General features: G+C 38.5%; 1 protein-coding gene across 10 annotated transcripts in view; it reads left to right on the top strand.

Moving 5' to 3' along the window:
- Nucleotides 1–8,635, top strand: part of TJP1 (tight junction protein 1) — a 486,079-nt gene extending 477,444 nt beyond the window's left edge. For 8 of the 10 annotated variants that reach the window (XM_073652935.1, XM_073652932.1, XM_073652937.1 and 5 more), the window contains 5 exons: nucleotides 97–248; nucleotides 420–888; nucleotides 1,345–1,562; nucleotides 1,672–1,815; nucleotides 6,909–8,635. In XM_073652935.1, coding sequence (XP_073509036.1) covers nucleotides 97–248; nucleotides 420–888; nucleotides 1,345–1,562; nucleotides 1,672–1,815; nucleotides 6,909–7,003 — 1,078 coding nt within the window. In that variant the 3' untranslated portion in view covers nucleotides 7,004–8,635. The remainder of the gene's footprint in view (nucleotides 1–96; nucleotides 249–419; nucleotides 889–1,344; nucleotides 1,563–1,671; nucleotides 1,816–6,908) is intronic. The other 2 variants (XM_073652936.1, XM_073652933.1) reach the window with 2 other exon arrangements.
- The last annotated feature ends 7,119 nt before the right edge of the window (nucleotides 8,636–15,754 follow it).

The raw sequence follows: 15,754 nt of genomic DNA, 5'->3' as shown, positions 1-15,754 counted from the left end.
GCACTATGTGTACAGTGATTGGAAGATTGAAAGCTTTTTTTTTTGTCTGTTTTAGTAGTTCTCTGATACTTATTGACTTTTGCTCAACCTTAACAGGGGAAAACCTAGTGAAGTGGATCTTCCTGACAGGCCGATTAGTGAGAAAAGATATGATCCAGTTCCACAGGTTACTTCCATGTCCCAGTATAACCCCTCTTCAACAGTGCTTGTAAACCATACAGCACACACAAAACATACCCATTCAGAAGGTAGGTGGTGTTTGTATGTCTTTTCCTTATCCAAATTTGAGGCTTTTCTGTTTTCTGCTGCCCACATTGCTGTTGTTTTAACCAGTTGCGTAGACTAATAGTGTACCTGCTGTAATTCCTTTTACATTTTTTAAATTGGCATTCATTTCTTTTTTTATTATTTCATTGCAGTCAGCTCTGTTTCAGTGGAAGTACCAAATCCCCCGCTGCCCAAACCAGAACCACCGCCACCCCAGACTAAGCCAACACTCTTCAGACCGGCCAATCGAGAGGATACTGTGCAGTCAAACTTCTTTCCTCAGAAAAGCTTCCCTGACAAAAGCCCGGTTAACGGCACAGAACAGCCTGTGAAAACCATCACCCCATCGTATAACCGCTTTACACCCAAACCTTATACGAGCTCTGCCAGACCCTTTGAGCGCAAGTTTGAGAGCCCCAAGTTCAACCACAATCTCCTGCCAAATGAAGCACAAGCGAAGCCTGAGCTACCTGCCAAACCTCAGAACTCTCCTCAACCAATTTTGAAATCGACTAATGCGACCATGTCTCCAGAGCTTGATGTTACTTCCAAGCAAATGGACAGTAAATCTAAATATCAACCAAATAATGTCAATGCAGTGCCTAAAGCAATCCCAGTCAGGTATAGTTACTTCCTGATAAAATGTAAGCACTATTGTACCTTTCATCCCACTAGTAGAGAAAGATATCAATCTGATTAGTTTTGTGCAAGAATATTAGTGCAAACATGTGCTGAAAGTCTGATAGCTGGTGCAATCCACCTATGTAGCTGATCAGACGGTATAGTGACCTGTAAAACTTGTGAGCACTTGTATAAACAGCCCATTGACATGGATTTTGGGGATTTGTTTGCAGCCTAATGTCTATGGAGCTGGCAGACTTCACTGCCATGACGGAAAATCTGATGGATAGGAGTTATCTGATGATTAAATGTCATTTTAATCTTTGTTATAGAATGTGGTATACAATGTGTAGTTTGCAGATTGAATGTCCTATTTCTCATAGATATATTTGATATAACTCCTGAACGAGATTTATTTATCCCCCCCCCCCCCCATTAATTTTTTATGTTTTACAGTCCCTCTGCTCTGGAAGAAGATGATGATGACGATTCCCACACAGTTGTAGCAACTGCTAGAGGTGTTTTCAATAGCAACGGTGGAGTGTTAAGTTCCATAGAGACTGGAGTCAGCATCATCATACCTCAAGGAGCCATTCCTGACGGCATTGAACAGGAAATCTATTTCAAGGTCTGCAGGGACAACAGCATCCTGCCACCCCTAGATAAAGAAAAAGGTTAGAAACAAAAGTGAAGTGACTGCTTGTTTAAAAAAAGAAAAAAAAAAAATTTTTTTTGAGGCACCTCATTTAACTTAATTTACTTTTTGTTTGTTTATTTTTGCAGGAGAAACCCTGCTTAGTCCGTTGGTTATGTGTGGGCCCCATGGATTAAAATTCTTGAAGCCGGTGGAGCTACGCTTGCCACACTGTGCGTCTATGACTCCTGATGGTTGGTCTTTTGCTCTAAAATCATCCGACACCTCGTCGGGTATGCTTTTTTCCATCTGTCCTACTGGGTCGTTTGGTCACTATTGCTCACAAAGCATGATTCTCACAATCAAAAATACTTTTAGTTTAATTCATACATTTGCATTTCGTGTTCCTTCTCACTTTCTGCTTTTCACACATGTATGGCTTTTTACAATGTACAAAGTTTTAGAAAGAGAACAAAAATGTAAGTTTTCATCTACCAAATATTTAAAGCAGATCTTTCACGTCTCTGCATGCACCATAGATAAAGCGGGAAAAGTTTAGTTTGTATGATTTCAACTCCGGTAATGTTGTTAATGACTATATGCAATGAAAGAAATTGCTGCTTAGTCTGGCCAGCACATCAGCTGAACATTTGTATTTTCGATTAGGGGAGTGGAGTAAGCCACCACCATATATCTTTGGCAGATGAGAACAAAAGGATCAGGCATTTTAATTCAAAGTACCAGGGAGCCCCCTCTGGTAAACTTTGGAAAGTAGTGGAAAACCCATTTAATATCTGGTTGTCTGTTCAACAAATTTGGGTTTTTCAGATGCCCAGAGAATGCAAACTACTAGTATTGGCGTCAATGCAAATCAATTTTCACGTCCCATTCCATTAACCATGACAGTGGTCTATGGCTGCTGCACAGGAGAGGGAACATAGTCTCTTATTTACAGCATTCGCATTCGGTTACCAGCAGGTAAATGTCAGTGCTCCTGTGCAGCAGCCGCACACCACTGTGGTGATCAATGGGATGGGACGTGTGCACCTGGGATGCATGGTGCCTGCTGTATAATATGGTGGAGGGATACGGATATGGGCTGCTGTTCAAGGTTTAGCCTATTCTTAGTGAAACCATGCACACAGCATCCGATCTTTGTGATTGGCTGATCAATCAACAAATTGTGTGTCCTGCGGCAGCCAAGCACTGATCAGTGACACAAATTACTGATCAACATCCATGCTTGCTGTTTTCCAGAACTTCTATTTTTTTGTCCCTGTCCATTTCCCCCCCACCCAACCTTTGCACCACCTCCGTGAGTGCATCCAGCAGCCGCCTAGTGTTAATCAGCGCTAAACCTCCCCATCCCTTTGCACTGTTGCACAACTCAGTGTGTGTGTGTGTCCGGTAGCTGCCGAGCCGCTGATCAGATGTACACCACTGATTTCCACCTGTGCTCTTTTTTGGCAAGGACTTTTTTTTTTTTGGTCTTTTATCCCCTTTCTGCACCACAGCATACGCACTACAGCCGTCGAGCGCTGGTCAGTGACGAACATGACAGACTGATCTCCGGCTGTGTGTGTGTTTTGTTTTGTTTTTTTGTGTGAAAAAGTAAATCAACTAGATTAGGGACAGTAAAAATATACTGTAGTAATCATCTACTACAGTATTTTTTTATTGAATTGAGTTAGTAAAGAGTAAAAATATACCGTAGTAATTGTCATCTACTACAATATTTTTTACTGATTTGAGTTTGTGCCCGCTCAGAAAAAAAGAATTATCCGTGCATCCTACAGCCGTAGAGCGTTGATCACTGACTTTGGTTGTTGCTTTTTTTTTTTTTATTTGAAAAAATAATAAAAAATTTGATTAGGGATAGTAAAAATATACCTAAATCGTCGACTACTACAGCATTTTTTACTGAATTTAGTTAGGGTTCGTGTCATCGTGGAAGCAAATCACATCCATGTGTGCTTCCTACAGCCGTCGAGTGCTGATCGCTCACGCATATCAGTGAGCGGCCTCCAGTTGTTGTTTTTTTTTTTTTGCGTGAAACAAGAATTCAAAAAAATGTAATTAGGGACAGTAAAAATATACCGTAATAATCGCTGACTACTACAGTATTTTTTACTGAATTGAGTCAGATTTAGTGTCAGTTGTGGGCGCTCAGTAATTTTTTACTTGTGTCCTTTTAGTAAGTTTGTTTTTTATTTTACCAAATTTTTATATTTTTCTTTTCTTTTTCTCTTCTAACTAAAACAAAAAGTATATATATATATATATATATATATATATATATATATATATATATATATATATATATATATATATATATATATATATATATATATATATATATATATATATATATATGTGTGTGTGTGTGTATAGACAGACACAAAATTTGGTACACAAACACCACATATGTGAAAAAATGTTGTCTTGCTCGTCCCAAACCCGTTATTCAGCGGAGGAGGCATACACTTTCATTGCCACTGACACTGACAGTGATGGAGAGCATCCCACCTTCTTTTATTTTATTTTTCCGACTCCTCTTCTAGTGATACCAAACCGCCATGTAGACTCCCCAGGACAGAAAATGAACCAGCACCCACCATTACTGACCCCGTATGGACCTCACTTCCCGAAAATTATGAGCCACAGATTCCTGATTTTTTTGTGGCGCAATCCGGAATCCAATTCGACACCTCCAGCCTCACAGAAATTGCTTTTTTCAACGTTTTTTTTTCTCTGAGGATGTTGTAAATCTCATGGTCACTCCTTCCCTTCCAAGCCCTGCCTTGCACCCAAGTAGAGGTTTTCCTCCACATATGGGGTATCTGGCCTATTCAGGAGAAATTGCACAACAGATTTTGGAGTTCATTTTCTCCTGTTAACCTTGTGGAAATAAAAAAAATTAATTGGGCGCTAAAAGATCATTTTTGTGGAAAAAATTTTATTTACTTTTTTTCACAATTCCACGTTATAATTTTCTGTCAAGCACTTGGGAGTTCAAGGTGCTCACCACACATTTAGTTAAATTCCTTGGGGGAACTAGTTTCCAAAATGGGGTCACTTGTTCCTAAACAGTGGAAATCCCCCACATCAGGGGTTCTCCAAACGCGACATGGCGTCCACTAATTATTCCAACAAATTTTGCATTCAAAAAGTCAAATGGCGCTCCTTCCCTTCCCTTTCATGCTCCCAAACAGTGGTTTTCCCCCACATAAGGGGTAGCGGCCTGCTCAGGAGAAATTGTACAGTAAATTTTGAGGTCCATTTTTTCCTGTTACCCTTGTGAAAATAAAATTGGGGTCAAAAATAAAATTTTATTGAAAATTAATGTGTTCCTGTGACACACCTGAAGGGTTAATAAACTTCTTGAATGTGATTCTGAGCACCTTGAGGGGTGCAGTTTTTAGAATGGTGTCACTTTGAGGGGTCTATATGACAGAAAATACCCAAAAGTGACTTCAAATGTGATGTAGTTCCTAAGAAAAAATAAAATTTGTTTGTTAATTTTGTTGGAAAAATGAGAAATCGCTGGTCAACTTTTTTAACCCTTATAACTTAAAAAAAAAAATAGTTTCCAAAATTGTGCTGATGTAAAGTAGACATGTGGGAAATGTTATTTATTTTATGTAACATAACTCTCAATTAAGAGCATAAGAATTCAAAGTTTGAAAATTGCAAAATTTTAGCCAAATTTCAAATTTTTTTTTTTCCACAACTAACAATTTTTTGATATGACTTGAGTTTATCACTATAATGGAGTACAATATGTCACGAAAAAAGTCTCAGAACCTGGGGGGATCTGTTGAAGTGTTCCAGAGTTATTGGCTCCTAAAGTGACGCTGGTCAGAATTGTATAATTTGGCCAGGTCATGAAGGTGAAAACAGGCTCAGGGGTGAAGGGGTTAAGGGAAAGTGCAAACAGAAAATGACATTGTTTAAGGTTTTTGTGATATAATTTTTTAAGATTATGTTATGAGAAAAAAATATTAATCTTTAAATTTTCACACTAGCCACTGGGGACCTTTTTAGACAAACTAAAATGCAAGTGCTCATTACGCGAGTTTACTTAGGGTGCTCTGGTATGCACTAAGTATCGCTGGTGCTCGAGTGACTTGTTTGAGTTCCCTTGGCCACGTGTTTCGCGGCTGTTAGACAGCCACAAAACATGCGGGGATTGCCTGACGACCTCAGGCAACCCCTGCATGTTTTGTGGCTGTCTAATATCTCACTCAAGCACCCGTGATACTCTGTACAAACTTGTGTAATAAGCACTTGCTAAAATAGATAGTAGTGATGTGAGAGCAAGTCCACAGGTACATTGGCAGCAATGAACAAACTCCAGACTCTATATTTTGTATTGAAGCATCTAATGAGTGTGTGCAAAGGTTATTGTGAAGGGAGGGGGAGCAGGGTCAGCTGTGACAACTTGTGATTGGTGGATCCTGTGTTATCAGCTGTGTATGGGAGGTGTTACTGGTCATTGTAATCCTGACTGTGATAAGGAGCCTGCGGAAAACACTTCCTGAAAGGAAAGCCATCTTGGACTCATACCGGCCCCAGTGACCAATGTGACTATGGCAGGTTTTTCTAATTTTTGTTTTTTAATTTATCGTGATATGGGGAAAAAAATCTAAACTTTTTCCAATCCTTTCCCTTCAAGAATATTGACGAGGCAGTGTGCATGCGTCCTCACAATTACGAGGTTACATACTGGCCAGTAGATCACTGGAATATTGGGGCATTTGAAAAAGCAAATGGCTGGCCCAATGGGCTTAAGTGCTACACTGGATTGCAGGGTTTGTTCTGCTAATCATGCACTTCACAATGGGAATTCTCTTAGGAGTTTTCTGTCGGGAGCAGGATGATGGCAGAATTGTGCCCATACAGCTCATTTCCTGAAAGCATTGTGTACTGAAACTTTACTCTACATTGCATTTCCACATTTTTCCACATAGTTGTTGTTTTAATGCTGAAACAAATTACACTAAAAGAAAAGTTTTCAAAGGTTAATTAACGGTTTCTTTTCCCAGTAAGCTAAACATTGCTGTATTTTTAAGATTTGCAGTGTCCGCTTACTACAGTCATTCATTCTCTGACCTGTGGAGGGCAGTGTTGGGTTTATGCTAGAAACTTTTTTTTTTTATTTTTTTATATTGCTTTCATGTTTAATTATCTTAAGATCTATGTTCTTAGTCTGCATTAAGGTACACACAAAAATGAATGTAAAGAGCCGTACATGTGTAAAAACAAATCACTAAGCTACCTGTGTGGCTCTTTTTAATTTTTTTTTAGCTTTGTTGGTATGTTAAAAATGCTGTTAAGTTTTCATAATTAACTAACATTGCTCTGTATCTCCCCTATACATCTACAGGTGACCCCAAACATTGGCAGAACAAATCTCTTCCTGGTGACCCTAACTATCTTGTCGGAGCAAATTGCGTATCTGTATTGATAGATCACTTCTAAGATGAGAAATAATGTGAAATCTACTATGGACCTATTTATCTTTACGCCTCCTATTGAGTATTATTTCACCTTTTAAATTACAATGGGACTCAATAGTGCTAGGAAATTTGCCTGAACTTGCATTTTTTTGGGAGTAGACTTTAAAGCCATGGTCAAATTTTCGGCCTCAGATTTGGCATGTGAAGGTAGGCCACTGTCTCACCTTTCATGTCTTATAACAAAACGCCTTTTACTCGCATTAATTTGTCTCCAAAGGACCAATGCTGATAACACTAAAAAAAAAAGTCATTTTCCAGAATTATACGATCGCCCGAAGACACTAATGAATACTACTTGTTTTGTTTTTCCAGTTTAAACACATAAACTAGCACTTCTATATACAGTATATATTTTTTTTATCTTGTCATGATCGACAAATGTTTGCACCAGAACGGACTGCTTTGTTTAGGGAAGGAAGATCCATCTCTTCATAACCTTGCTGTTGAGATCGACCACCCACACTAATGTAAGGTATTTTCCAGCTGCTCACAGGTTTGAATGTTAGTACTTAATGAAAAAGTTAGGCACATAAAGTGACTTGTGACTTCCAATATAAGAATCTAATTGATGGTCTCTATTCCCCTTTAAATTAAAAAAAAGATCAAACAGACGTGTAGATCAATCACGGCGTAGGGTTTAGTGTAATTGACAGTGGTTCTGGTGCTTCAGTGGACCTGTAAATTAACCATTTACTACACATATTTAACCAGCAGGGATGCCTTACCCTCATGTTACGGTCTTTTTTTTTTTTTCCTAGTTCTCTGTACTACGAAGTTCATATGGCTTTTTTTTGCGCTTATTTAGAATAATGTATAATGAAGAAAGATAGAAGAAAATATGAATTATTGTGAATTTTTGTACAAGCTGAGCTAGTGGGGTTAAATTTACTCCTGTCAACTCAGAAAATATTGAAGGAAGTTGTGTTTCTGCTATGCATTTAAAAAAAAATCTCAAAGATGTTACAATGCCTGTATATAAAATGCGTGCATACCACTTTTGTTTTTGTTTTTTTTCCTTTGTGTTTTTTTTTGTTTTTCTTTTCCTTTTTATTTTCTGTTTATGTTTGTAAATTTAACTTTTTTAAGCTTTACTTTTTGTATAAAAAAAAGAAAAGAAAACCTGAACGTTTCTTAAGGATACCTTTGTACTCATACCTTTTTTGAGCCTTGAACTTTGTAACATCTGCAGCAATAAAGCGCATTTCTACAGTACTCACCACAAGAACATTTTGAAGCGAAATGCACAAAAATTGCTATCTTTATAAATGCTGAGCATAAATCCTCAGAATTCTCTAGTTTGATTCTTATCTTTAAAGTATCCCTGCTGCAATTTGTGAAAAGGATGCTGTATAATGTGCCCTAAAATGTATTTTTTTACTAATAGACAATTTATTATGGCACATTCGCACGGTTTCAGTAGAAGATACAGCACTGCATTCTCCTAATCAATTATTAGTCTTCACGTGTGGCTGATTTCATTTTTTTTTTTTAAATTTTATTTCTTTCCTTTGCAGTTATTAAAATTACACATTTCTAAATATACAAAATAAAACTGGTTTTAAAATAAATAAAATTAAAACCTTTAAAGTGTGAATTTGTTTGTAAAAAGAAATGTGTGAGCATTGATTTTAAGACATTGTATTGTGTATTTGTTAATCTAAAACTTGCAGCAACTTTTTATTAACATGTCTAACCACCTTGTTTTACAGCAGCAAAACGTAGCTTGTCGCATGCACTTCAAAGGGGATGAGCTGCAATATAATTTACTTATGCCAATATTGATGTTGCCTTACAAAGTTTATACATTTTCTGTTCATTTGTTTGAGCTTAGTTACAATATGCAAATTGTCTCTTCAGAGAGGAAGGGACTAGAGCTCTAGTGCCGTCTATTGAAAGTAGCAATCCTACAAGTCACTATTGACCCTTTTACGAGCCTTGCCATATGACTTAATATCGACCCTTTAACGAGCAAAATACTAAGTCATATGGCAAGGCTCGTAAAAGGGTCAATAGTGACTTGTAGGATTGCTACTTCCACTAGATGCTCATTAGAGTTCTAGTCCTCTAAATATGCAAATTGTCTCTTCAGTGACTTAATTTCAGAGGAGCATGCTAGGTGTTTGTCTCCTCATACTGACATGCCAGTTCTGGCTTGTCATTCCCCAGAAGGAGAAACCTTACACCCTTAGATCCCAGCCTTTTTACAAGAGTGACAACAAGGGCCGCCATACTTGCTTAATTAGCATGTCACTTTTGTAATTGCCATTGATAACTAATAACCGTTTCACATATTCTCAGAAGCTAAAGTGATAATCAATATAACTGCACTTCCTTTTATCAGTTTTAATTGAATACTAAATTGCTGATGTGTATCCAAATGAGAAAAGCACACATTCTGATTTCCTACTTTTATTAAGAACAGTTACATTGTTGACAAGTTAAAATAAGAGTTCTTGAATATTTGTCGGTCATAATGGATTCACATTGTTTATTAACCTGAGAATGTGTTTTTGTTTTTTCTTAAAGGAGTTATTTAAAGCTAAGTGAATTCATACTAGATGTCAAACTAATTAAATAATCTAATATACTTCAATTCAAAATTTCTTACCCTTCCCTCTCTATGCACTGGGGATTCTCAAATGAATCATCATGAACAGAGGGCTGTGGCTGCTGTCAATCCCATTGCCTTTTTTTCTGCCTTTAACCGAACTCATCAGGAGCGGCACTATGGTCACTTATCACAGGTATTGTCACCTAATAATTTCAATAATGGAGAAGGAAAAGTGACTACCTTCTCACGCTGCCCTGCCTCTTCAGTCCACACTGGTTCTGTCCCTATTTCATCGCTTACTGAAACAAGACGTTAACAGGATGAAGTGATGGAAGCAGGTTGAGTGACTTTTTTTTAAATAGCATGTTTTAAAAGTTCTCCTATTTTTCAATAAATCTGCAATTTTACTAGAAACTGGATCAACTGTTTTTTTGGTCGTATTCACATCTGGTCCGGTGGATCCTGTGCTTCTACGCGCCTAGAGCTTGGGTAAGCTGTTTTTTTCTTTTTTTTTCTATCACTCGCATCCTACTTCTATTATTGCACTCCAGGTTTCAGTGGAAGAAGCTGTGGGCTGAGGTGATAGAAGCTGCAGTGCTGTGTTCACTTCTCCTTACCTCTCACCATGATTGATTCCAGAGGTCATTAGGAAATGGCTGTGAAAGAAGCTGTGATGTGTGACCCCAGCACCACCTCTCTGATGACATCCTTTGTCAAGAGGAGGGTTGATTAAAGCTGCAGGGAGGTGACATCCTGATGATGTATTGTTTGGCATCTCCCAATCCCCTCCCTCCCACCAAAGAAACCTCATTGAAAGTAATGTACAAAATAAAACCTACTAGGATTAGCTGTATAGGAGGAACGATAGGGAATTTTCAAATAAAGCACATATTATAAAATAGGACTAAAAAATATTTATATCGGGCCATTTTATGTATCAGGCAACCCCTTTAAAGTCTTAGTTCAAACCACATTTTTGCATCCTATTTAAAGGGAATCTATCACCCCTTTGGAGTGATCAGACCTCTAATATGGGCATAGTCATATTAGAGGTCTGATAACTCCAAAGGGGTGACAGATTCCCTTTAAAGTTTTTTTTGTTTGTTTTTTTTTTTCAAATCTACTTTTCCTCCAGTTACAGTCTATACTGATTTATTCATTCTTAGTTCACTGCTACAATTTATCTTGAGTGAAGAAAGGCAGATGGACACACTGCACATGTGCACATGAAGCCTTTGGAGAGTGGAGATGTAGATACACACAGATGCTTCTACTAGTTAAGTGTTGTTCTGTCTACTGTTGCACGCTACTGCTGGGTTCACAAGTACACTGCGCAATTCTGCTGTGTAATGTTTTCTGTGTTTGTGGAGGTGTGCTACAGAGAGGTGAGCAGGATGTCCTCTTGTGACTGCTATGTATGGGACATCTTGTAGCAGCTAGTCTCCGCCCTCTTCCACTGTGTTAGACGACTGACCATTAAAAATGGAATCTGCTAATGGGGAATCTGATCCTATATGCTGGTTACAACTTTTCATAATAGCCAAGACTAATGTTATGTCAATTGTGCTCAAATAACATTTCTGAATAAGCCATCTGAAATTACAAGTACATTTTAGGATTGATCTATGGAAAAGGCAGACAAATTGGCTCTAATATCTTTTTTTAATAAATCTTAAACCAGGTACAGATATTTTTTTTTATTTCTGTATTTTCTTTTAACAGATAAAGCTTATAATAATAATAATTTTTATTTTTATAGCGCCAACATATTCCGCAGCACTTTACAAATTTTAGGGGGGACTTATACAACAATACAGAATTAACATAACTCATATCGAAAGGAGTGAGGGCCCTGCTCGCGAGCTTACAGTCTGAGAAAATGGGGGAGACACAAAAGGTAAAATGAACATATATTGTATAATGCAGCCTTGATATACTATATAGGATAAATAATACATGGACTGGTCGCCTGCCAGTATGTGTGCAGTCCTGACCGAGGCGATTATGTGCATGGTTAGTATGAACCTGAAATTGAAGAAGATTTTAATATGAGGGAAAGCTGGGACTGACAACTGGGATGGACAGATAGTGTGTGGAGGCGATACGCCAGTCTAAAGAAATGGGTGTTTAGGGTCCGCTTGAAACTGTGGGTATGAGGAATTAATCGAACTGTCCTGGGTAATGCATTCCAAAGAATTGGCGCAGCACCCGAGAAATCTTTGAGACGGGAGTGGGAAGTTCAGATTATGGAGGATTTAAGTTTTAAGTCACTGGCAGAACAGAGGGCACGTGTAGGGTGGTAGACTGAGACAAGGGAGGAGATGTAGGGGGGTACTGAAGCATGGAGCGCTTTGTGGGTAAGCATAATAAGTTTAAATTGAACTCTATTGGATGGGTAACCAATGCAATGACTGGCACAGGGAAGAGGCATCGGTGTAGCGGTTGGCGAGGAATATGATCCTGGCTGCTGCGTTAAGGACGGATTGGAGAGGGGAGAGTTTAGTAAGAGGGAGCCCGATAAGTAGAGAGTTGCAGTAATCCAGACGAGAATGAATAAGAGCGACAGTGTGTTTTTGCCGAGTCAAAGGTGAGAAAAGTCCTGATTCTTGAGATGTTTTAGAGGTGTAGATGACATGAACGAGCGAATGATTTGTTATGAGGAGTGAAGGAAAGATCTGAGTCAAAAATTACCCCAAGACAGCGGGCTTATTGCTGGGGAGTAATGGTTGAGCCACAAACGGAAATGGCAATATCGGGCACAGGTAGGTTAGTGGAGGGAGGAAATACGAGTAGTTCAGTTTTTGACAGATTCAGTTTTAGACAGAGGGAGGACATAATGTTAGACACAGCGGAAAGACAATCACTGGTCTTTTGTAATAATGCAGGGGTGATGTCCGGAGCAGAGGTGTATTAATTGGGTGTCATCAGCATAGAGATGGTACTGAAAACCAAATCTGCTGATTGTCCAATGGGAGCGGTGTATAAGGAGAAAAGAAGGTGGCCTAGGACTGATCCTTGAGGAACCCCTACAGTAAGGGGGAGGAGAGAGGAGGAGGAGCCGGCGAAAGACACTGAGAAGGAGCGTTCAGAGAGATAGGAGGAGAACCAGGAGAGAACAGTGTCCTTGAGGCCCACGGTGGGGAGCATAGAGAGAAGGAGCTGGTGATCCACAGTGTCGAATGCTGCAGAGAGATCCAGGAGAATCAGCAGGGAATAGTGACCATTAGATTTAGCTGTTAGTAGATCATTAGAGACTTTAGTGAGGGCAGTTTCAGTAGAATGTAAAGAACGGAAACCAGATTGTAAAGGGTCAAGAAGAGAGTTGTCTGAGAGATAGCGGATTAGACGGGAATGGACCAGGCGTTCCAAGAGTTTAGAGATAAAGGGAAGATTGGAAACAGGTCTGTAGTTGGCCGTGCAGTTCTGGTCAAGGGATGTTTTTTTAAGTAATGGATGTATGCTGGCGTGTTTAAAAGAAGAGGGAAAGATACCAGATGAGAGGGAGAGGTTGAAAATTTTAGTTAGATGAGTGGTGACAGCCGGAGCAAGGGACTGGAGGAAATGTGAGGGAACAGGGTCACTGGTGTAGGTGGTAGGGCGAGAAGATGCAAGGAGTCTGATCACTTCATCTTCTGTGACTGGTTCGAAATCAGAAAGTGAGCAAGATACAATGTGGCGGGGGGGAGCATGCAAAACGTTTGGGGATTGGGAGAAAATTTCCTGACGGATATGGTCAATTTTTTCTTTGAAATAATTGGCCAGATCGTCTGCGCTGAGGTCGGTGATCGGGGCCTGTGCTGTTTGAGGAGAGAATGAAACGTGTCAGTCTTTTAGGATTATTGGAAAGTGAGATTATGAGGTTATTAAAGTAGGTTTGTTTGGAGAGGTGAAGCGCAGAGTTATGTTTTCAGCATAAATTTATAATGGAGGAAATCTTCGGGCAGATTAGATTTTCTCCACAGCCTTTCAGCGCACCAGGAACACCGCTGGAGAAGACGTGTTTGAGGCGTGTGCCAGGGTTGTCGCCGTCTATGCTGAATTGTTCTTTGTGTAGGAGGTGCGGCTTCATCCAGGGCGCATAGCATTATTTCGTTATAATGCTTCAATGCAGCGTCTGGACATGAGAGGGAGGAGATTGGGGCCAATGATGATTGCAACTTTTTCATAAATTTCTGGGTGTTAATGGACCGTATATGTTAACTTTTATATTCAAAACTCAAAAATTGCAATAGCGCTATCTGTTTCCCAGAGGATACAAAGCTGCATATAACATTTCACTTGCTGCATAAAATGCTATACAAAATTCAAATAAAGATTAAATGTGCTAAATATTCTCTTTAGGCCCGACGCTAAATGAATAAATATAGTTAAAATATAATAAATAATTATCCTCTGATACAGATAATCATGCAAAAAATAAAAAATAATATGCCTACCTGTGCATAGATGTGAATTGAGTCGTTCCTAGATCTGTTAGAATGTAGAGACGATTCACTGAATGAGGATTAGCTGAGCGGGGAATAACCAGTCATACCTCGATCCGTGGCGCTTTCGGTGTCTCCAGTGCTGCGGCCGGCTGCACTGATTTGAAACACTCCAATAAAAGACTGCTGCTTTCAGCAAAAAAAAAAAATAGTCTGTTCTATCCTACGCGTTTCAAAGGCAGACTCTACCTTAAGCTCATTTAACCTTTTATTTTAACTTTTATATTCAGTTTGAAATGTACAAATTCATGCTCTTTTAATGGCCCATACATATCAGTTTCTTAATGCTAGAAGCCATGAAAACTCACAAATTTAAAATTATGTATAGGCAAGTTGTGTGCTTACAAGATTATTCATTTTACTTTATTATTTTGATTTTGGTATTAATGTAGATTCATTTATAAATGGAAATTGCAGCAATTATCTCATTCTCTCTCTGCTTTGTCTTTGCTATCCTAGAATTGGTTACACCAGTGAATGAGGGTTTTGGTAGAAATTATTTAGTTTTAATAGTAGTAATAAAAAATTGTACTCAAACCCTAAATTGTTTTGGGCTCAGTTGATTTTAAATATAATCTTTCAATGTTTCTATGGGTTATTTCAAAATGTGAGTAAATGCTTGACACCTTACATCATCCTAGTAGTTTTCCAACAGACACAAGGGGGGAAAAATACACGAAAGGTCCTAACAAAATTTGTGCTGTAATTTTAAAATCCATTTATTAGAATATAGATTTACAGTTTTTTTAATCTCTTTATTAAAATTGAATTTCACAAATTAAATTGGCTCATAGAATTAGTGTCACAGAAGGAAAAGAACACATTTTATGGAACTAAAACTCATTTCAAGCAGATGTATGAGCATTTTTGTCTCCACTAAAAGCAAACCACTAATTAATTTGCAGAATATAGGGTGTTTCTTCATAATTGTGAGGCAAAGATTAAGATTTGTACTGTCTGTAAGCCATAAATTATAAGCTTTCTAATAAACCTCTGTAGGTAAGGGAAAACTTGTTAGTAAAGATGACATATTTTCTGGGCATATGATTTAGATGATCTGTCCTAAGGGTTAGGTCATTAATATCAGATCAGTGGGGGGGTCCGACGCCTGGCACCAACACCAATCAAGTTGTTGAGAACTGCAGATCAGCTGATATTATCTTAAATGTGAGCTGATTGCAGTTCTCAGCAGCCCCACTAAACATTGTCAGGAGCTGTGCTATTCCGTTCTGATCAATGGTTACATCTGGCTGGAGGTAATAAGAGCTGATCAGCTTGTTTGCTAAGGATATTTTATCAATATGCCTGGAAAACCCCTTTTATAGTTTACTTGTCAAAGGGTAACTATACAGTTCCTTTTCAGAATAATCCTTTCGTATATACATGAAGAATAACACCATTTCTTACCATTATATAACTGGTATAGCACCATAGAACTACCTATTGCATCTGTTATTACTCATCATACTGATCATGCATAACTGGTTCATGAGTTTTTTTTCCTTGCTATTCGTTTTCTTTTTATTGACCATTACATCAAGTTTTTGCAAAGATTCGATGTTTACAGTGTTGTCCCTTGTTTTGCAAGACTTCTGCAATGCTCCCTGGCATGCTTGATATCTGGGCCAAACCCTGATGACAACTAGTGATGAGCGAGCACTAAAATACTCGGGTGCTT

This window comes from Phyllobates terribilis, unplaced genomic scaffold (genome assembly GCF_046119375.1).
Source record: "Phyllobates terribilis strain yellow unplaced genomic scaffold, ASM4611937v1 Scaffold_11__3_contigs__length_659146591, whole genome shotgun sequence".
NCBI classification, from domain to species: domain Eukaryota; kingdom Metazoa; phylum Chordata; class Amphibia; order Anura; family Dendrobatidae; genus Phyllobates; species Phyllobates terribilis.
Note: the sequence above shows the minus strand (reverse complement) of the source record. Positions and strands in the feature narration are given on the sequence as shown.